The sequence below is a fragment of the Microtus pennsylvanicus genome, chromosome 14, assembly GCF_037038515.1.
Source record: "Microtus pennsylvanicus isolate mMicPen1 chromosome 14, mMicPen1.hap1, whole genome shotgun sequence".
Lineage (NCBI taxonomy): Eukaryota > Metazoa > Chordata > Mammalia > Rodentia > Cricetidae > Microtus > Microtus pennsylvanicus.
Genome location: NC_134592.1, coordinates 67,210,082 through 67,232,437, shown reverse-complemented (window position 1 = coordinate 67,232,437; position 22,356 = coordinate 67,210,082). Strand labels below are relative to the sequence as shown.

Sequence of the window (22,356 nt, the reverse complement as noted above, 5' to 3'; positions counted from 1 at the left end):
TGCCTGGCTTAAAAACTCCGTCTGACCACTTGACCACAAAGATCCAAGTCCCGCCTGACTAGGTTGCTGGGATACAGTCACTGTGAGTGAAAACTAGCCAGGTCACTGGACAGACTAACAGCCAAAAGCTGCAGGAGAGATGACTTCTTTCTATTTCTCCTCTATTTAAATTTGGAAATTACAGTCAGATTTTTGAACTTTGCATAATGAATTTAGACCTGAACCCAATTCACTTGGGGAAATTGGGAATTTTCATGCAAATATTACAAATATAACCCCTAAATACAGTTTTTAAAAGTATCCTTTGCCCAGAGCCAGTTTGCCCAGGCTTTCTCATGCACACATGTTAAGAAGCCATGTCTTCTATGAAGTAGGCAGTGTAGATACTCTCTCTGGAGTCCTGAAGTGTGGATAGTGTTAGTCACTTCAAAAAAGAAAATCCCTCTCTCTCTCTCCCTCCCATGGCTACTAACCTCAGGGCTCTTGGTAACCAGGATACTCATCCTGACTGCTTTCTAGTCCCTTATGCTTACATGTAGGCTTAAAAAAAACTTATAAGAATAATCATTTGCACATAGCAAGCCTTGGAGCATGATCTGTGTGACTGCCGTGCTAGGAAGATCTATGTAAACACAGTGAGGACCTGAGGGAATCACACTGTGAGGGAAGACTGCTGCCAGAGAGGCCAGCTCAGGTTCCTCAGAGAGAGGATGGTGGCCTCAGAATTGTTTTTTTTTTAACAATATTTCTGCCTCTTTTTGTTTGTGTCTCAGCTTCACATTGCATAGCCAAATGAGATGCTTTGGGATAAGTCTTTACTCTCTGGAGCTCTGTCTTCTGCAAAGCCATTTTTGTTTTTAGTTGAGGTCTATATCTCTTGTCATCTTGACTTCTCTGAGTCTTTCATTTTAGATTTGGGCATGAACTCTCTTTGTCCATTTAACAAAAAAAAAAAAAAGATTTGGTCCATGCAAAGTCAGTCTCCTGAGCGTGCTATTCTTTCTTCCTCCCAAGGAAAAGTCTGTGCTGGAGGAAATAGACGTGATAGTGGCCAGCCTGCTGGATATCCTGCTCAGGACCATCCTGGAGATCACCAGTCGGCCACAAGCCACCAGCTCTGCCATGCGGCTGCAGTTCCAGGATGTCACTGTAAGATCCTATGGCACGTGCTTCGGAAAGCTCCAGTCCCTTTGGTCTTAGTCTGACTGTGGGAAACCTGGCCCCTGGGATGAACTGTGAGCATAGCCAGAGCACCAGGGGTTGCCTTCGCTATACAAAAACTAAGCTAGGAAGCCTGTAGGGAAAGATGCTGTTAATAAGTGGGTCTGAATTTCAGAAAGACAACTTTGGTATTAGTTCTTTTCTTTTCCAAATTTAAATTAGTCTCTGCTTTTACATCCCCAGTCAACTTGATAACTTTTCATTCCCCAAATTGCAACCAGCAACCGGAATAAGAGGCCTTGTGTGCTAGTTCTGGATGTTTCTCCATGACTCATCAAGACCTTAACTTTTTCAGTCTTCTGTTTGATAGTGTTAAGTGAGAAGGTTTAACTTGGCAAATTCTAAGGAGCTTTCAAACATCTTTCTTGGGATGTTAGCATAGCTTGATTCAGGCAAAGTCTTAAGATATAATACATCAGATAGTATCATATGTATCTGTATACGCTGTATGTGTATCCACATACAGGGTTTATTTATTCATGGCAGTGTTGAGGGCAAACCCAGGGCTTCATGTAGGGCAGGCAAGCAAGTAAGTACTCCACCATCGAGTTATCCATATACATAGGAATTTCTATTTTAGAACTCATATGAGGTTGACTTTTAAAATGATTATGTATTTAACAGTATTCTCCTAAACAAGAGATATCATTTGTAGCTATGGCACTTGATGCTCTAAAATTCATCAATAAATTATGTACACAAGCATTAACTAAATACTTGCTATTGGCTTCACAAATTGTGCTGTGGGTGTATGAGAATGTTAAGGTCTAGATGCAAATGATTTTCATTTTTATTTAAAAGTTAAGAAGTCTGGGAACTTTGTGCAGGAGGAGACAGAGAGAGTGTAAGAACCAGAGGGGATGGAGAACATCAGGAAATCAAAGCCTTAGGCAGGGCTCACAATACCCAGACAGCGTGTACAGGGCCTGCATGGGTCTGCAGCAGATGGGGTTCTAGGATGAAAAGGAGATGTGGACACATGCTCACATCCCTCACTGAGAAGCTACCTCCAACTGATAAACACTTGCAAATGGAAAATTAGTTTTCTTCAAGGGCGTCTCCCTGGTGAACGGCCCATAAGGGTAGTTCCCATGCCCAGCTGTAGAAGGCCCACACAGAAGGAGCTCAGCTGGTATCTTTGCAGCGTCTTTGTGTCACAATGTTATGTCAGGGCATTGTTTTAATATCACAGGTCCTGTGGGTATATATTATGGCTTCTTTCTGTTTCCTGTGTAAGGAGAGCAAACTAGAAGTGAGACAAGGCTCTGAACTCTTAAAGCCCTCCCTCAGTGATGTACTGTTTCCAATCACGCTCCTCTTCCTAAAAGTTTCATAGCCTCCACCAAACAGTGCCACCACTCTGGGGACCACGTACTCAAATATATGAGCCTACAGGAGATAGTGTTCATCCAAACCGCTACTATAAGTCAAGTTAAACTACTTAATAAGCTAAGGATTCAAATATTATAATATATTAAATTATATTTTATTTATTATAAAATATATAACTGTTATTTTATTTATTATAAAATAATATTTATATATCATTATATATAAAATATATAAAATATATCTAATTATGTTAAATATATAAAATATTATATGTAATATAATATTTTAATCCTTAGTTTATTGTAGATAGATATAGATACAATTCCTAGAACTGGGGAGTTAGCTCGTCAGCATGTGATGTCATCATTTTTTCCTGTGTGTGTCTGTATGTGTGTGTGAGTGTGTCAGAGTTGGGAGTATTCTAAAGACTCTATAGCTCTCTCCCTGAAGGTTTAAATTCCATTTCCCTAATGACTGACATGAGAAATACCTTGATCATTCACTCTATACATGAAGATCTAAGTAACACCTCCTCATTTTTCCATAAAGAATAGGCTCTGTGCAGGGAGTTTCTACATGGCATTTATACAGTGCACGCCTTTCAGTTCCTACAGGCACATTCATCACTAAATGTCCCTCTTAAATGAACACACTATAAGGAAAGTCAGTTGCTGCCAGTCACAATGCACTTCCCAGGGCTCTGAAACAGCCACGTTGCTGTCCTGCCTCCCAGCAACCCCAGCAGGAGGACTGCTTCTGCTGAATCATAAATTCAGATAACAGTAGTTTTATTTTACCCTTTGTTCTTCTTTAAACTTTAAAATACTTTCTCTGGCTAGGAAAAGAAGTGTTCCATTGTAATTGGTTCCTTTAAAACATCTAATTGTACATAGCAGGTTTTATAAAGCAACATAAGTGGCCATTTGTCTCACACCCTCAACTAATTGTCCACCAGAGTTGGCTGTAGTGCATATGTGTTTCGTTGCACGTGATTATGTTAAATGCCATGTGTAGCGGGTGACCACTCAGCATTGGCCCTGTCTAAGATTCCCTGGCATGCCTGTGTAAAGTCTCAGGTACAGTTTCTGGCTTGTGTTTAGAGAAGAAAAGGGTAGCATTCTACAAAATACCAGGAAAAAACAGGCATATGCTAAAGGAAAACTTTCTTGAAGACTTTTTATGTAGACATAAAATATTCTTGGCAGTTATTGATAGAAATGCCCATTGTTTTCTCTACATAAAAATGGATAAAAGCAGCTGAAGACTATTGAACTTTAAAGGCAATTGGTTAAGTAAGTGAATCTTGACAATGATTTTTTATTATTTTTAACAAATTATGAGAATTCATAAAACATTATTAAAGTATTTTAATAGTAATGAAAATTATATAATAGTAGAAAAGGTAGAAGTGAAATAATAGACACATAATCTCCTGGCAAGGACTTGAAGTTATGATTATAGGCGATGTGGGAAAATGGCAGAGGGTCTGGAGTGTTGACATTGGCAGTGGGTCGTATTGGGGACAGTGGGGAGTGCCATAATGATACGGTATTTCCAGTGGGTCTAGCCCAGACACAGCAGACAAAATCAATCTCTTGGATTCAGAGAATTCATCAATATACATAGATTATAATAAGCTACTGAAGGTCTATTCGTTATTGTTTTTTGTTGTTATTAAAATTATGATTGACGATATATAATTTTTCAAATTTAAAGATATTTTTATATGTATAGGGTTATTGAAAAAAGTATTTAAGTATATTAATAATGTACTAAATAAGTTGGAAAGTTTGTATATGATATCAAAAACCAAGAATAAAATCTGATTGAAACCCTACCAACTAATTTCCATTCTAAGAAAGACCATAAAAGCTTAAGCAGTATTATCAATAGATAGATTCTTATATATTTATATGTTTGAATTGTATCCGCTAAATTCACTTTGTTTCCTACATGAAACCAGTTGGGAAGTAGGAAAAGCCACTGGGTAGAGCCTTCTAGAACGAAAGCCATCTACATTCGCATCCAAGCTTTGCCATTTGCTAGTTGTGAAACCAGATTATTATCTTAAGTTTGATAGTGTCCCCCCAACTAGTCTCTAATAAGGAATGAATTTGACAATACAAAGTATAGTAACTTACACATAGTATCTTTGCATAAATCGGAGTGTTAGCAATGCCTTTTGAAAAGATTATTATTGATGTAAATACAATAAATTTGAAAAAAAATGAATTTTGTATTTTTTTAAAAATCACTTGGTATATTATATTCACTTAGGAAACATTACAATAAATAGGATAATGAACATGCCCACCACACAAAAGTCAATTAGTGGACCCTCTCCAGCACCTCTTCTTATTCAACTGGCTGAGATCATTTTGCTCTACCTAAACAGAAACCATGGTTACCAAGGGAGACGCTCTTGAAATGCTGGCCTTTGGCAGCATTCTGTCCTCCGCATTTGATGGAGATTGGCAGCAACAGTTGGAAGCAGTCGCGGGTGGCTCTCTCAAGTGTTATAAATCTGTGCAGATCCCCGGTAGCTGGACCCTTACCCCTGTGTATCTCTTATGTATGTCTAGGGAGCTGGGATTCCTGAGCCCTTGTCAGTGTCCGGTGTTGTAGCTTCTGGCCTTGGAGTGACTGAGACCCTCTGCTTTAAAGCCTTGGCAAGCCTCTGGAACCTTTTCAGCAACCGTAGTCTGTTTCTCTTCCTTGACTCTCATTAGCCTATTTCTCCATCAGCCTCAACTTTCTACTCATTCTCCCCTTCTCTCTGCCCCCGCTCGTCTCTGCCCCCTGGCCACATCCTTGGCTTTTCTCCTGTCTCTGACTGCAGTAGCCACCACAGCTAAGGCTTCTCACAGGGCAGCTACTGCCAGCTTTTGCTGGTGCCACCCTGCAACGGCTGCCGCTGCTCTAGAAGCTGCACGTCTGGAGGCTTTTCTCTTCTCATAGCTGTCGATGGAGCCGGCCAGCCTACAGCCTTTGTAGCTCAGCGTGCCAGCTCCCCCTCTGCTCTGCCTCTGTCGCCCAGCCAGCTGCTGTGCTGCTCCACAGGTCGGAGTGCTGGCTAGACCCCTGCCGGCACTCTCCTGTCTCTGCTGCCCTAGCACTCCACTGCCTGCTCTTTCTTCTTCCTGCTAATAGCTAGGCATGCTCAACTAAAAGTAGGCAAGAGTAGACAACGTAAGATAAATCTTTTATTTGTCCTAATATTGTAATACCAGAGGAAACAGGGCGAGAAGTTGTTTTCTGGCCCAGTTTTTTATAATGAACTAAACTGAGCCGGGTGGTGGTGGGGCACACCTTTAATCCCACTACTTGGGTGGCAGAGGCAAGCAGTTCTTTGTGAGTTCAAGGCCAGCCTGGTCTACAAGACCTGGTGGGGGGTGGGGATGAACTACACTGACCACTTAGCTAGTGAGAGACAGAATGTTTGCTCCAATCACAGCAAATGTCTCAGGCAAATGAAAGCTGTGTTTTACACCTAGCTTTTTTTGTTGTTGTTTTTGTTTGTTTTTTGTTTTGTTTTGGTTTTTTGGTTTTGGGTTTTTTTTATGTTTTTGTTTTGTTTTTTTCACAGATTCCTGAGATCCCTGTGCTAGGCTACCAGAGAAAGAGCTCACTCCCTGGCTTAGATGAAAATGCTCATAATGTCACCTAAAGTCCTCTGAATCTTGTGATATCAAAACCCTGTTTTCCCTAAAATCTAGCTTGTGTGTGACATATCCAGAATTCTTTTGTTCATTGACAGGGTCTTGTGTGGGCTTGCGAGATAATCCTACTAGACTGATTCAGGTATTTTTGTGTCCTTGTGACGGAATACCCAGCAAACAGTCAATGGGAATAAAGATTTGTGTTCAGGATTTGAGTGCTGCAATTATCAAAGTGGAGAAAGTGTGCCAAGGTGGCTGCATCCAGAGCCGTGGGAGCTTGCATTGGTAGCTGTCCACATCATGCTGGATTAGGAAACAGAGCAGAACTGGAACCAGGGTCCAGGCTAGAACTTACAAAGGCTTGCCCCTAGTAACCTGCTTCTACCGGCCAGACCCTGTTCCCAAAGCTTCCATAGCCTCCTGGAAGAGGCCAGCCTTGGCACAAGTACTCTGTATACAGCCTGCGGGGGCAATTTGGATCCAAACTGTACCATAGCCCATACGGCAGACTTCTGGATATTACTCTAATGTAGAAGGGCAACTGTTAATATGTCTATGTGTCACAAATGGCTGTCTACATGTGAAGAACCTACCTGTATCACAGATTTCTTTGGCATAACCACTAAGTTGTATTCTAGGGGTTCTTGTGGGACTTACAAGGAGACACTTGACTGAGCTAGTCCAACTGCCCGAGCAGTAAAATCTACTTTTCAGGTTTCTTAGTCTCCAGTTTTAATGTGACCCTATAGTCTTTTCCGTGCACACTCAGACCTGTCTCCCGGCTCAGGTGGGCTTCCGGATACATCCAGTTAACCAGCGGCTGCTTATCCTGTTACGTCTGCTTTTGTGTTATGTGTTGTTTCCCTTCTAGAAGTACATAAGTACATAATGGTTGCATTACAAACAATAGTTTCAAGTTAGAAGTGTATTAGAAAATGCAAGTTAGCACAATTTACATGACGCTTCAAACCCAAGGATGATGTGTGCACTCCTCTGTTTCACTTCCAAGCATCCCACTTCGTAGGAGTTAGTTCCATAGACCTCAAACACAAGGATTGGCTACTAGCCTAAAACCATTTCTAAACGGAGATTGAAGGCAGCATTATGCATCATATGGCTTCTGTTACCCAGTGAGTCCAGAGAGCAGGGTTCGGATGAGTTGATGGGGATTTGTAAACTCAGGAAAGGAATGTGAAATTAGAAGAGATTTGGAGCAAAAAAGACTTGGGGGTGACTCCAGTTCTGCCAACACCTAGCTCTGTTTCTTGTGCTCTGTTATTTGGTGTGTTTTGGTCTGGGGTTTTTTGTTTCTTTGTTTTAGGGTTTCTGGTTTCACTTAGGTGGGTTTTTTTGTTGTTTATTTGTTTTCTTTTGTTGTTGTTTTGTCAGAAGGTGTCACATTTCCAGACTGTCTGCAAACTTACAAAACTCCTATTTCAGTCAGCCAGGCACAGGCACCCACCACCACACACAGTGCTTCATGCCATTTGAACCTATGCTTTGCCTTTGCTTAGCACGGATATGAGTCTTAAATGATTTAAAGAATGGAGGTCTATTAAGTGTTTAAGTAATGGACAAGGGCCCTACTTACATAAATGCAGTTAGTTCCCAAGTGAAAAGATTCCCTCATAGTAAATATACTCAAATAGAAAATTTCGAATCTACCAAGTAGATAGTGATCATTACATGGGAACTTTTGACTATAATTAGGGTGATTTAGATCAGAGGACATCACAGGGTAAACCTGGGATCATAGCAAGCTTGTGAAGTGTTCTGAGAGCAGTTCATACTAAGTTACTGATGGTCTCCTTATCCTTCCTCTAAAATATGGGATTTTTTTTCCTTAGGGGGAATTTGTTGCCTGTCTCCTTTCCCTGCTACGACAAATGACAGATAGACATTATCAACAACTTCTGAATAGTTTCAATACTAAGGAAGAGCTGCGGGTAAGTGATGTTTAAATTCTTTTTCTCCCCTTACTTTCTTGTGTCCTTCCTCCTGGCTGTGCAGAAGGGTTCTTTGGCAGTTGTTTTACCTCTTCCCATTAAGTTCTTGTTCTTCTCGGTTGTGCTAACAGATCTTCTTTCTATATTGGCTCTGGATTTCTCTTACTTAACACAGTTATTAGCCATTAGTTTGAATTTTAATCACAGCTCATCAAAGTATGTAAACTAGACACAGATTAATAGAACTAGTAAGGCAAAGTGAATAAATTCCCCTGTAGTATGTGGAGCGGAAATGTTGTCAGAATGGAAGACGGGAGATCTAAACAGATTGGCAGGCTTCCTCCTGTAAGAATCAGATACTTCAGCTGCAACTTTCTGACTGGAGAGACAGAGTCATTTAGGATTACAGGTACACAGAGAGTCTGAGAACTTACCGTCTCAGGGTAAGAAAATCTGCATATCAAAAGGATGATAGCGGTCTAATTAATTCTCTACTTAAAACTGGCTACTTAAGATAATTGAAAGAAAAGTACATTTTACTTAAGAAGTTTTTGGTTTCATGTCTCCAGTTTTCCCAAAAGAAGGCTATGTTTTTGTTTATAGCCTGGAAGTTCAAAAACATAGAAGCACAAATTGAAAGGCATTCTAAGTTTAATCCAGGTGTTGTGTTTAATGTTCTAATATTCATCTTAACAGCAAAGCAGATGAAAATAATGAGTGCAATGTCTCATGTGGGTTTGACTTCAGTCACGTGGCACCCTATTTCAAAGAACATATAGTTTCCTCTGCAAAATGACCTGGCCTTCAGACCAGCAGAATTATTTAAGGATATTAATTCTTCATCTGTTGTTCAGGAAATATAGACTGAGAACCTCCTACATAGAAAACCCTTGTCCTGGAACTGGAGATGTGACCAGGCACAAGTGTCTTCTTATTCTAGGGGACCATTGCCATTTGTCATGAACACTCTGAGGGGTGAACACACAGGGCAAGCACACATGGTACTCTATAACAAATAGGCTTGCTATCAACCCAGACGCAAGCCAACAAGGAAGTGTGCAAGAGAGGTGTTGGATAAGAATAGATCAATCAGGACCATGCTCCTAACTAAGCACCTACCTGGGCTGCAGATATAACTCTTCCAACATGCAAATGGGGCCAGATCCATGCCCCAAGCTGTCAAATGGATGAGCAAATGAACAAATCAGTGAAATGTCACTCAAATGCCCTGACACAGCACATAGCTCACAACTGTATCCTTTTAACACTTATTGGAACCTAGAATGTTTTTGTTTGTTTGTTTGTTCATGTGACTTCTCCAGTCTCACTTGATATTTAAAGCTCTGGTTGGTTCATGGTTCTGAAGTCACGTCCCTAGGCTTTCAACCAATATATGTTCACTCTTTGATGGAACATAAAGCCTCTAGAAGTAGTGTCATAAAGCATGAAAATATGGACTTTATTTTGAGGGCATGGATGGTTTTAAGAGAGAAATGTGATCACATTTGTCTGGATGCACAGCTGAAAATGGATTAGCCAAGGTCCAAATAGGAGACAGAACCACGTAAAGCTTTCGATATAGCAATCTAAGCTAGCAATGACAGGGACATGTGTCAGAGTTAGTAGTAGCTGTCAACTTGATACAGCCCAGTGTCCCCTAGGAAAAAGAGCCTCAGTTGAAGAAGTGGCTGGATCATGCTGGCCTGTGGTCAGGGTCTGTGAGGCAGTTCTAAGTGATTGATACAGGAGGGCCCAGCCCACCGTGTGTAGTGCTGTCCCTCGGAGATGGACCTGGGCTGCAGGAGAAAGATGAGTGAATACGCCAGAGGGGAATAGCCAGAAAGAAGTGTTCCTCTCTTGGTTTCTGCTTCTGCTTCCTCCCTTAACTTCCTGTCTCAGTTTCCTTCCATGATAGACTATAACATGTAAACTAAAATAAACCTTTTCCTCCCCAAATTGCTTTGGTGCGTGGTATTTATCACAGCAGCAGAAAGGCAGACTAGGATAGTCTAGACAGAGACAATCATAGACTCAGGGTCCTAATAAATTTGGGAACTTGAATTGACAGGACTTGATAACCCTTAAAAATATTAATCCCAGCACTCAGGAGGCAGAGACAGGCAGATCTCTATGAGTTCGAGACCAGCCTGGGTTACAAGAGCTAGTTCCAGGACAGACTCCAAAGCTACAGAGAAACCCTGTCTTGAAAAACAAAAACAAACAAAAAAAATTAAGATTTTTGCTCCAAATAGCTTATAAGACTGAAGCATTTTAGAATCCTTTTAGATTTGAATATTACAATAAAGACCTACGGACCTCTAATAATAAACACTGTATGTAGACTTAAAAATATGAAGCAGGCACCATTCATATAAGTGATTAATATTAACTCCTTCTCCAAAGGAACTCATGAGGTAGGACCAGTTATTGTATTACAGATGTCAATTATTTGATTCAATAAACATTTGCTGAGTACTTTGGCTAGACAGTAGGGATATCAAAGATAATCAAATTATTTGTATTGGGAGTAGATAGATCACTGTTACACCCTCCCATAATCACTGCTGGGAGAGGTCTACACAGTGAGCCAGATTCAACCTTAGGAAGTTTAGATGATCCTAGGGATTGGCAGATCTAGCTCATGGCCAAATGTTTCCTACTGCTTACTTCTACAAATAAAGTTTTATTGAACACACACACATTATTGTTATAAATAAATGTGAATACAGCCAGCAGTTAGGGAATAACTCCTACTCTCCAGCCGTGAGCCACGCATGCGGCTGAGTCCTCTTGAGCCTTTGTGCTTCGTCCTCCACCTCTTTAAAGGTTGATTGATGCCATTATCCCCAGTTAATTGGGAAAGCTAGGAACCTTCTGGATGTCCTCAGCTCCTTGCTCAGACAGCTATCTAAGCACAAAGTTTCCCTGAACTTCAGTAACCCAGCCTTTGCTGTCAAGTTCGCACAAATTTTATTTGTCACTTCTTGGAACATCCTAAAGCGTTTCTAGTCCCAGAGTGGCCATGTCTCAGGACAAATGAGTAGGCAGAAGATTATTGGATATTTAGGTTTGAAATTCAACACAGTAGCTATGAGGCAGGTGTCAAATTACCATAGTGCCATTTGATGAAGAAGTAGACCAATGTTGGATTGTGTGCTAAAAGCCCTGAGTAACTCTATAGTTTCCAAAAGGAGTAAACAGAAATCAGCTTCCTGACTTAATTCAGATTTGGTTGCTGTATCAGAAAGCCTGAGACAGGATAACTGAGAAAGATGTTTATTCTGGTTCGTGGATCTGGAAGTCGTAATGCTGAACACACTTGAAATTGACAATTACAAATGATGTGCTAGATTTTTGTCCTTCATTCCTGCTGTCCCTTCCTCTCTCTTTTTCTTGCCAGTTATGCCTTAGCTTTTCCCAAATGATTCTCCAAATGAAACTGAATTCCACAAATATGTAGTTCTCAAGGAACAACTGAGACGAATGGTTTTTAGATACACTTGTGCTTGAAGAAGCTGAGCGCCTGTAGGGTTATTGTTGAAGTGACTCCAAGCTTGAAGAAGCTGGGCGCCTGTAGGGTTGTTGTTGAAGTGACTCCTAGCTTAAAGAAGCTGGGCGCCTGTAGGGCTGTTGTTGAAGTGACTCCTAGCTTAAAGAAGCTGGGCGCCTGTAGGGTTGTTGTTGAAGTGACTCCTAGCTTAAAGAAGCTGGGCGCCTGTAGGGTTGTTGTTGAAGTGACTCCTAGCTTAAAGAAGCTGGGCGCCTGTAGGGTTGTTGTTGAAGTGACTCCTAGCTTAAAGAAGCTGGGCGCCTGTAGGGTTGTTGTTGAAGTGACTCCTAGCTTAAAGAAGCTGGGCGCCTGTAGGGTTGTTGTTGCGGTGACTCCTAGCTTAAAGAAGCTGGGCGCCTATAGGGTTGTTGTTGCAGTGACTCCTGGCTTTGGAGCAGGTGCCGTTTCTCCTTGGTCCTCAGGTCCCTGTGTGTGAGCGGTGTGAGCCACGGTGTCAGAGCACCAGTGTGTGGGAGGGAGCAAAAACCTGAGGGCTGGAAGCTTCTACTGTTTCATTTGTTTTTCTTCAGTAGGATGTGACATGTTTTAAAAATGAACAAAAGCAATCACTGGGTAGTGATTAAGTCCTTTTTTCTCTCTGTGCAGTTGGTAGTGTTTCATTATACACCCACTTTGTACTGGGGCCTAAGGTCCTGTCCATATCCTTGGTGTTTCATATGTAGCCCCGAAGCTCCTGCTCTTTGTTGATCACGACCTTTCATAATGAACCACAGGGATCTTGATATAGGCATGAAATTAAGCATATTCCGGAACTATCCATTCTCTACATATTAGCTATTAAAATAATTCAGATCTAATCTCTACCCAATCTATATGGTTTCTTGTGGCAGGAGTTTGTCATGTGGCCAAGGCTGGCCTAGAACTTGCCACTTAGCTCAGCTTGACCTAGAACTTGATGGGTATCCCAGGCTGTTATTAATCTCGTGGTCCTCTTTCCAAAGCCCCCTAAGTATTGAGACTATAGATGACTGTACCACCACAACTGCCCTTAATTCAAGTTTAAACATCTTACCAATTTTTATTACTTGACTGGACCAAGTCCAGTATCTTTATTGCAGGGTCACTGTTTTCTGTCCACCTTCCAAACCTATCTCCCGCACATGTCTAAATACCGTCAATTCCAGACATTTTCATTGCCTATTCTTAGCAGATCATGTATGTTGTTTGTAATTCCTCCATGTCGTTTTTGTTTTGTTGATTCCTTTCTATCTAACATGCCTACTCTGGTTCAGTGTTCACAGGAGACATTCACCTGCTCTACCGGGCTGCTCACTGTTTCTGTATTTTCAGAGTCTGTTGCCGCTTGAGTTGCAGCCATGTCATTGGGTCCTAAACCTGGAACATAATCCTGTGCTTAGTGAATGAGTGTTCTTTCCCAGTCTCTGCCTGCATTAGCGAGCCATCTTTTCCCATATGATTATTGGGACTCCTCTTTGTTTGTGTATATTGATTATAGAACAATGCTTCTACTACTCTCAAAGATTGAAGAGGATTTGGGAGATAGCTCAAAATTCCATTTTGAGAGTGCAAATTTTAACATGATAAATGTTACTAATGCCCCTTGATTGAGTTCAAAGCTGGTATCAAGGCTGTTATGTGTTTGAAAGTTGTATCAAATTTGTGTTGTAGCATCTGACTGCATATGGCCTACATCACAGAAACACGTTCTTTGCGGGCTATACCCTGTCCATTGTTTGGTCATCTACCTGCCCTGCAATGCTTTGTGGGATAGCTCTGCTTGTGCTCATGATCTTAAGATTCCTTTTTCAGTCTGACTTCATGAGCTGGTTTCTATTTTGAGCCATCCTAATACACAGTATCATCTTTTGTTGTGGGATTTTAATCCCTATAGCCAATGGCTTTGGGGGATTACACTCGTGACATCTCATAACAATCTTGCAACACACAAAGTACCTTGTATATGATGTAGAAAAGTTAAACCACAAATTTAATCCTCTACGCCCTGCATAGAGCTTGTCAATGCTTCCATTTTGCCTTTAGGATAAATTCAAGACTCCTTATCATGGGAAAGGCAGGAGAGTAGTTTCTCTCCTTATTGTCTTTAAGTCCCTATTTACTTAACTTTTATTTATATATTCTCTTTCCTAATTTATGTTTCTTTAATTATCCCTATTTCTCATGTATACCCATATTTTGCACCTACCCCTTACAGTCCCAATACCCCATGTTGCTTCTGGCATGTGTTCCCTTGGTGTGACATACCTGGCCCTCCATGTTCTCCTAGTTCATAGAACATGCATGCATCCACATGGCTGTTAGGTTACCATGCATCTATACCATGATCCATGAGTTCCATGAAAAAGGAGAAAGTGTGTCCGTTTGCACACATTAATAATAAGCTCAGAGTCCCCTGTTATGCATCATTGTCATATTAAGTCAGAAATCAGGAAAGTACTTCCCCTTGGTGTGATCTGGCCAAGGTCAAGCCCGAATTTGAACTCTCTATCTTACTATCCCCGTGTCTTGTAGTCCCTGTCTGTCTGTTGTTTGAGTCTGAGTCCATGCCTTCCTGAAGTGGGTACCTTGAAGTTTGTCCCTGTGTCTGTGTCTATCCCTAACAGAGGGCTTTGCTGTCTTTAATTGGACAGCGCAGAAAGCATCACATGAAGAAGAAATGGGGGATACTTTACAGAAATCTTTAATAGAGTTTTACAAGAGATAAATCATTAACTCCAACTGACCATATTACAATAAAACTATCAAAAATATTCATGTGTTGCATCCAGCATTTATGATGGATATATGTTTTTAGGAGGTCTCTTTCATCCTACTTGCTGTTTTCAGCAAATGATGACCATAACATACATGCATACATACATATATACACACATACATATACACACACACATGCATCACTCAGGTGTCAGAGGCATAGAAGAGCACATAATTTAAGATTATAGCTGTGCACTATTTTAGGTTTTAATAGTTGATTACATGCTAAATCCAAGGCAAGTAAAGTTATAGTTTGATTGTTCTCTTAAGCGCAGGTTGAAAAAGGAGCCAGAGTACACAAAAGGCTAGAGTCTTAAGTGACCTCAAGGTGTCTTATTTTCTTGTCTGTGAGGTCCAGCAAAAGGCCCAGTCTCTTAAAATGTAAGAGGTGTTTTACAAGGCATTGCCATGAAAAAAATGTTGCGCTTGAGCGCCCTTGTATGATAAGTCTCAGGCACGCTTTTAATCCTTGCATTTCAATGTGTGTCTTAACTAGTCAGGGATAGTGGCATCTAACGGAGCACTGCCAGACAGTAAAGCATCCAATATTTATAAGAGAGCAAATGGAAGGAATTTCTCAGATCACGGTACCCTTCTTGCCTTCCTTTTTGTTTGAACATGGGCCTTTTCTTGCTTTGTTTTGTTTTGTTTTTGAAGAGTTTTCTTAAAGACTCTCCTGCTGAACCACTTGTGCCACAGGAAAAAAAATAATTTATTATAACAGCACTTCCCATTTCTTCTCTGCTTTGAACGCTGATCTGAAGAATGACGTGGTATACTTCCCATGCCGTGTGTGTCACATAACCAGACAGACACACAGAAAGACGCCTGCCAGGCTGCCACTTTCTAAGTGGGTCCATGTGCAACCCTGGCATCTGGTGTTACCCAGATAAGCATTATTGGACATAGAAATGTTCTTTTGCATAGTAGAAAATGAATCCGTAAGTTACGTGTGCAGAATGCTGGTGTCTGCCTCTACCAAAGCACACATGTATTGAAAAGGCTGAGACGGAGAAGTAGAAGACAGACAGGAACCAGCAGTGTCCTAGGCGCAGGCAGGAATGCGGGCTCGTGGGTCCTGCACTTTAGAATACGGAAGCTGACTAAGAACTAGAACCTCTCACAATGCGGTAGGCAAATACCGGCTGAAATACACTGTGTCCCAGTACCATGGCGGAATGTGCTCTGTTAGCAACCCATGCTTGCAGGAAATGTGAGACTACAGTTCAAAAAGAAGAAAAAAAATAGCAGGGTACTATATGTATAGGTAGACAGGTGTATTGATGTTTTTCAAAATGCTTCTAGCGGCAGGAGACCCCAAGCCCTCGGGTTTCCCAGGTGTGAGAGCTCAGATGCTCCAAGATAAGTTTCCAAGGTCATTGAGCTGTTGATGTAACTACTGAGCCCGCATTAAAATCTAGACTTTCCACATATGGCATACTATATACCAACTATGTGTGCTGATGCCAAAGAAATAAATTCTTGTCAAACTGTTTGTGAGCTTGATTGAAGCTGTTAGAATGTGTAAAAAGAAACACACACAAACACATACACACAGATACACAAACACACACACTGGAAAGCTACTGCTTCTTGGTTTTTAACAGTCTTCTGTTGTTTTGAGTGACAGCTGTACTGTTATTCAGGCAGCTTACATGTTTAACGTGAAGTGTTGTTAGATCTGTAAGAACAAACCTTGTATTTGGAGTTGCCTTTCTTTCTGAACACCACACCTTTGCCTTCTATCAGGTTGTTAGGGAAATGTATTTTCCTTGAATCACGTAAGGTCACACAGGATAAACGTTTAAGGTTGCTAGTTGATACACTTAAGCTAGACTTTGTTGGGAGAGTCCCCTTTCTAGTAGCTAGCCCCAGTTCTTTCATGACGTGTTGCCTGTCCCCTCCTGTCCTTTCAGTATCTTGTGCTGTATGACTCGGGATCCCCTCTTTTGTATTGCTTAAAGGAGTGCTAATTCCATGTCTGGTGATTGGTATTTCCAAGCCTGACAACAGATTCTTGTCAAAAGTTGAAGTGTTCCAATAAAAACATGAGAACTCTAAAAGGCAAAGTTAATTAACTGGACTTAACTATTCCAAAGTACGTATGTGCTACATATAGCATTGCATGGCGAATGTCATTCTGTCCTTTTCAAACAAAAAATCTTTAAAGTTTCAAAGGTTTTTATTTTTAATTTTGTGAGGGGGGGCACGCACACGCATGCATGCACATGAGTGTCGTTACCCACAAAGACCAGAAGAGGCTATCAGATCCCCTGGAGTTGGGGTTACAGGCAACTGTGAGCCACACAATGTGTGTGCTGGGACTGAGCTCAAAGTCCTCAAGAGTAGTGAGTAATTGTCAAGTCATTTCTCCAGCCCCACACAAAAAACTTTTAAGTTAAAATAAATAAAAGAGAGGGAAAAATGAAAAAAAAAAGAGGACCTTCCTGGACTGTCAGATGCTCCACACTTCTGCGCTCTGGTCTGGAGTCTCCATAGGGAGTGTCTTGTTGCTCTTGGAGCCAGTAAACACTTGTCACTGACCCACCCAGCACACAGTAGCACTGGCATTCCTTGTGATACATGAAGGAAGCTTACACAGACTCCCTAAACCCACACCCATCCTTTTAATCCTGCACCTCTCAACAGTACCTTCTAAAGGATACCGCTGTTTACATAAGATCCTTCTATGAAAATAACCTTCCAAATTTCAACGACCGTTTAACTGAGCTAAGACAATTTATTATGCCCCTGGGTTGAGAAGCTCTAATATCTGGACATTGTGCTGGAAGAAAGAGGGTTTGTTTGCTTGTCTTCTGGAACAAGTTTTCCACTTTGTCTCCCAGACCTGCATTTGTAGAGCTTGTGAAGGTGTCTGATAAAAGGGGCAGGTGGGATGGGGAGAAGGCAGGGCCCTTCTGCTACAGGGGTCTGCCCTGGTGCCCTTCTCTGGAGATGCTTTGAGAATGGCAACTGTGGTGCTCTCTGGGTATATGTTGGCAATTATGATAAATAAATAAAACCGCCGCTTCCTTCTTTACCCCAGGATTTCCTACTGCAGATATTTACCGTGTTCAGAATATTGATACGTCCAGAGATGTTCCCCAAGGACTGGACCGTCATGCGCCTGGTAGCTAACAAGTAAGACTTTTCAGCTAATAATTGCATCTCAGCTTGCAAGGGAAAAGGATGATCTAGAATGTTCTTTGTTGTTTCAAGATAAGTTGAAACCTCTATGTTCTAAGTTTCATTTTCTTTATCTCCAAATCTGCTTTTCAGTATTTTTTAAACAATATTACTAATTATCTTGAATTTTTATTTAATATGACTCTATTAATGTCTTTTAAGAATCAAATAATATAGCTGGGTATGTTATCACACATATATAATCCTAGTACCTGGGAGGTAGAGGTAGTCGGATCTCTGTGAGTTTGAGGTCAGCCTGGTCTGTAGAGCCAGTTCCAGGACAGCCAGGGCTGTTACACAGAGAAACCCTATCGAGAGAGAGAGAGAGAGAGAGAGAGAGAGAGAGAGAGAGAGAGAGAGAGAGAGAGAGAGAATAAAACAATATAACAGTGTGGCATCTCACACCTGCAACCCTAGTGTTTGAGAGGGACAAGACAGGAGATTTGGACACAGACTGACGATGTTATTCTGTTCCTATAAAGTTCAAGGCCATGGACTTCTCTGCCCTCTCAGGCTCCCTTCTCCCTTAGTCCTGGAAGAGAATGAAGGTGAACTTTAGGACAGGGTCTTCATCTTCACTTTCAAAATTGTTATTTAGCTCATCTTGTTAACCTTCTCTTCCATCTGCCACTCTCCAAATGCCAGCCCCCCACATGCCTAGGGTGGAGGTGAGACTCCCTGCTCGTCTAACCCTAGACCAAGGTCACCATCTGTCCCCCCAAACATCATCCCCCCCCCCAGGTATGATGATGGCGAGAGCTCCAGGAACACAGGATTCGGATTTGATTAGCTATGCTTAGTATGGCTTCTGCTTCAGGGTGCATTTATAGACTCGGAGGTGTTAAAGTGATGTGTTGGAAACTTGTGAAGTAACAAATAGTATCATGTGGCATATTATATTTTACATAAGCACTGAGCAGCTTTTCCACTTTGGAGACTAATTGAGACGAGTGAAATCACTCTCCTTAGAGCTCAGCATATGTATTTTGCTATCTGTGAAGGAATCAAGTGTCTGCTTCTCTGGATGGCAGGATGCTTCGGGTTTCAGTTGGGGCTGTTGCTGCCATATTTTCCCTAAATTACCAAAGACTCAAGATGCCTGGAAAGGCAGTGAACTGATCTGGGGAGCCAGACAGGAAGGAGTCCAGGCTGCCCACAGCAGCAGCCTCACAAGATACCAGCCTCTGGTCGTTCTGCTCGCCCTCTGTACAGAGTGACATTTGGCTTCAATTAAAAGTTTCAGTGGCAGACCATCAAGCTGAAAATAAATCTAAGGTTTTCTTCCTTAGGTATGCAGGCTTTGTGCTTGAGGCTCTGGGAAACCATGACAACAGTATGGCTTTTTGATATTAAACCCTGTCTCTATCCAACCTATTTCCAGACCCCTATGCATTCAGAGACTTTCATGGCCACATTAGTGGGTAGCAGACTAAGAAGTACATATTCTACTTTCCTGTAAACACAATATTCAAGATTTTCATGGACAGTTTAACCAAGTCAGAGCAATTTTGGTTAGAGATGAGATATGTATAATATGTTTAAGATAAAAATTTCTCCCATAGTGAACCCAAGCCCTTGCTAAACGCAGTGATGTCATCTTGTCCCCCAGGCGAGTGCTGGTAGCAGTCTGGATCTGCTTCTCTATGGCAGTGGCTGGCTGATGGCTTTATACCCAGCCTCGCTAATGGACAGGACTCCAAGTGGGAAGAGACTGCTTCCACATGCTCGCTTCTGTCTCCTGCCCTCCTCTGTGCAAATCTCAATCGCAGTAGCCACTTCCTATTGAAGCTAGGAAACCATATGCGATGTGCCTTGCTTTATGACTATAATTCAGTCCATAAATTTGCCCTGGATTGTTTTTATTTATTCTTAACCTAAATAATATTGGTACGAAAGTGTATTTCCAAGCTGGGCCTGGTGCTGCGAGCCTCTTATCCTAGTAATCAGGGAGCTAAAGGTAAGAAGAGATTTTGAGTTTGAAGTCAGTCTGGGCTACACAACAGAACTCTCTGGGAAGGAGGGATGGAAGGAAGGAAACAAGGAAGGACAGTTTCTGAAAGATATCAACATCGTTTAAAATATTTTAAAGTGTGTGTACTAAAGAAAGTGTCACACTTTGCTAATTGCTGTATTGGCTCCTGAGATTACCCGTGTCTTCCAAGTTTACCACCAATCTTCCGTGCCGCTAACTTTCTTAGACAGACATTTGATCAAGGCCTCTCAAAGGGTCCTTTTAACCCATAACTCCCACTCTCATTAGCGCTAGTTAAGAAGTCACCATTGCCCTATCCTGGAACACAACCAAAAAGCCTATCCCTCAAAAGTCATAGTCCTTTATGTGTTCATCATTCCTGTTTTCAAGTGGACCAAATGCTTCTAACTCTCACCCTAAGCTGTGTGGTCTTGGTCCCATCCCTCTCGTGCTTCATACGGCTTCCTCCAGAAGCTGTGTCCAGATGCCAGCACCTGTCTGATCATTTTGAAACCCAGCAGATTCCCCAGGTCTCAGCTCCACTAGGACGGGAAATTCTCCCTCCATCTCGCGCAGCGAACGTGTGCTATGTCCCTGGCGCATGTTCCTGATGAAGATAACCACTCCTCCAGCTGAGAAAGAGGGGACATAAGGACAATGAGAACTAAGAACCAAAAATACAGGACGCATTAAGAGAAGTTCCTCTCCACCTCCTTCCCATGCACATGGTGAAGTGGAGTGCAAAAATAAAGGCCCGCAGCCTTAGGTGTTGTTTCTAGGAGATAGTCTTATTCTACACTTGCCTGTTGAGGGAAGCTGGGATCTTCAGCTGAAGTCTCAGGTCCTTGCTTTGTGTATCTTGTGTGTACGTCAGCTTCAGGCACATACAACATACAATAAACAATTAAATTTCAAATGGGTGATACAGATACAAAATCAATCTCTCTCTCTCTCTGTGTGTGTGTGTGTGTGTGTGTGTGTACCCAAGGATAATCTTGAAGGGACCTTTGTTGTGCACTGAACTAAGACACTTTAAAGAAACACTGAAACTTGAGCTTGAGCTAATATAAGTGATAATGGGCGAGCAACAAAGCAAAGTTATTGCTGCCAGTAGTGATAACATATGCAAAAGGCCTTGTGATCAGTGGGAACGGGACCCTGTCAAGGAGAAGCAAGGGGCTGGTTAGTTAAAAGGAGAACACAGGGCCCAAATGTTTTAAAACACACACTAGTCTAGCATGTGGATGCACTAACGGGAATGTCCTCAGTAAATACATAAATACATAAATGTGCATGATATTAAAATGGCTAATTAAAGTAACAGTGTTCATGGGTCAATATCAAGTGGACTTGATATTGGATATATTATTTCTGGGTTTTGATAAGAGAGACAGAAAAGAAGGATCCTCCTTTGGGTGACTTGGACAGGTAGGCAGCCATGCAGGTAGTATAAAGATTGAAGACAAGAATGATGAGGCCTTGAGGTGACCACTCGTGAGAGGAGAGAGGACAGACGATAAATGGTGGCTCTAAGGTTTGGGGGCTGAGCAAAAGGAGCAGTCACAGTACCACAGTACCAATCAGTTAAGGGGAAAATATGGAGAGGAGGCGTTCATAGAGCGAGAGGAGGGAAGAAATCGGTGAGGTACTGTTAGTGTCCAAGTTGATGCTTGTCATTCTAGTACTTGGGATGCTGAGACAGGAGGATAGCCTCAAGTACAAGAAAAGCCCACCTGAACTACACGGTGAATTCCAGGGAAACCTGAGGTACAGAGTGAATCTCTGTCTCAGCAAGATGCTGTTTGACCTCCAAGAGGAGGTGAAAATGGGGAAATTGCTGGACCACAGGGAAGAAGTTGGGGCTAGAGCTGTCCCTCTATGGTAGTAAAGTCATGGCTAGGATCTGAGGCTTGGAAAGGAAGGAAAGCTCCCAGGAAGAAAATGTATGCACTCAAAAACACAAAAAGCCTTAGGACTGAGGCTGGGGATGCCGCCATTCAGAGGTCAGGCAGTGAGCCCATGCAGGAAGCCGCTGAGGCAAGATGAGAGCCAGGGCCTGCCACTCTCGGAAGGAAATACTTCAAGCAAGAGTAGCTGGAACTGTGGACCAGCAATTAACTCTGGGAGCTGGTACCACTGTCAGTACCCGTGACCTTGAGTGCTGTCTCCCTGGAGTGGTGGAGATAAAAGCCTGGTGAGGGTGAATTCAAGAGCAGAGCCTGGGGAGGAATAGACAACAGTAATTACAGGCAGATCTTTTGAAGAGTTTTGCTATAAACAGGAATCAAAAAAATACTGCTATCTGTGGAAGGAGTTAGGAGGGTGAGAATCTGTTTTAAAATTCAGAATACTCAAGCATGTGGTTGACTAATAGGAATGCCCATACTAAATCCATAAATACTGATGCTATTAGGAAAATGGCTAATTAAAGGCAACGTGTTCATGGGCCTGAAAGTGGATATGTAGGATACTGGATGCATTATTGCTGGATTTCCCAGTCCCGACCCCTTCTTCCTTTTCTATAACAACCTTACACCTGAAGATAAGTTCGCCGTGAAGGTGCACGTCAGGCTCATTTCTTTGTATGAAGTCTTCCCTAAGATGAAGGAAGCTAGCCACACTTGGAAGAGTGCTGACTGAATCCAGGTAGAGCAATGGCCCTAAGGATCTTCCTGTTAATCTATTCTGTCCCCATTTAATGCTTCAACTTAGAGAGAAGTTGAATTCCAGGTTTAT

The 22,356-nt window shown here is 41.9% G+C and overlaps 1 protein-coding gene across 3 annotated transcripts in view; it reads left to right on the top strand.

Annotated features, from left to right (window-relative positions):
- The window catches only part of Dock4 (dedicator of cytokinesis 4), a 396,425-nt gene that overhangs the window by 293,016 nt on the left and 81,053 nt on the right, over positions 1-22,356 (top strand). For all 3 annotated transcript variants that reach the window (XM_075948630.1, XM_075948628.1, XM_075948629.1), the window contains exons 25-27: positions 1,015-1,149; positions 8,060-8,158; positions 17,509-17,603. In XM_075948630.1, coding sequence (XP_075804745.1) covers positions 1,015-1,149; positions 8,060-8,158; positions 17,509-17,603 — 329 coding nt within the window. The remainder of the gene's footprint in view (positions 1-1,014; positions 1,150-8,059; positions 8,159-17,508; positions 17,604-22,356) is intronic.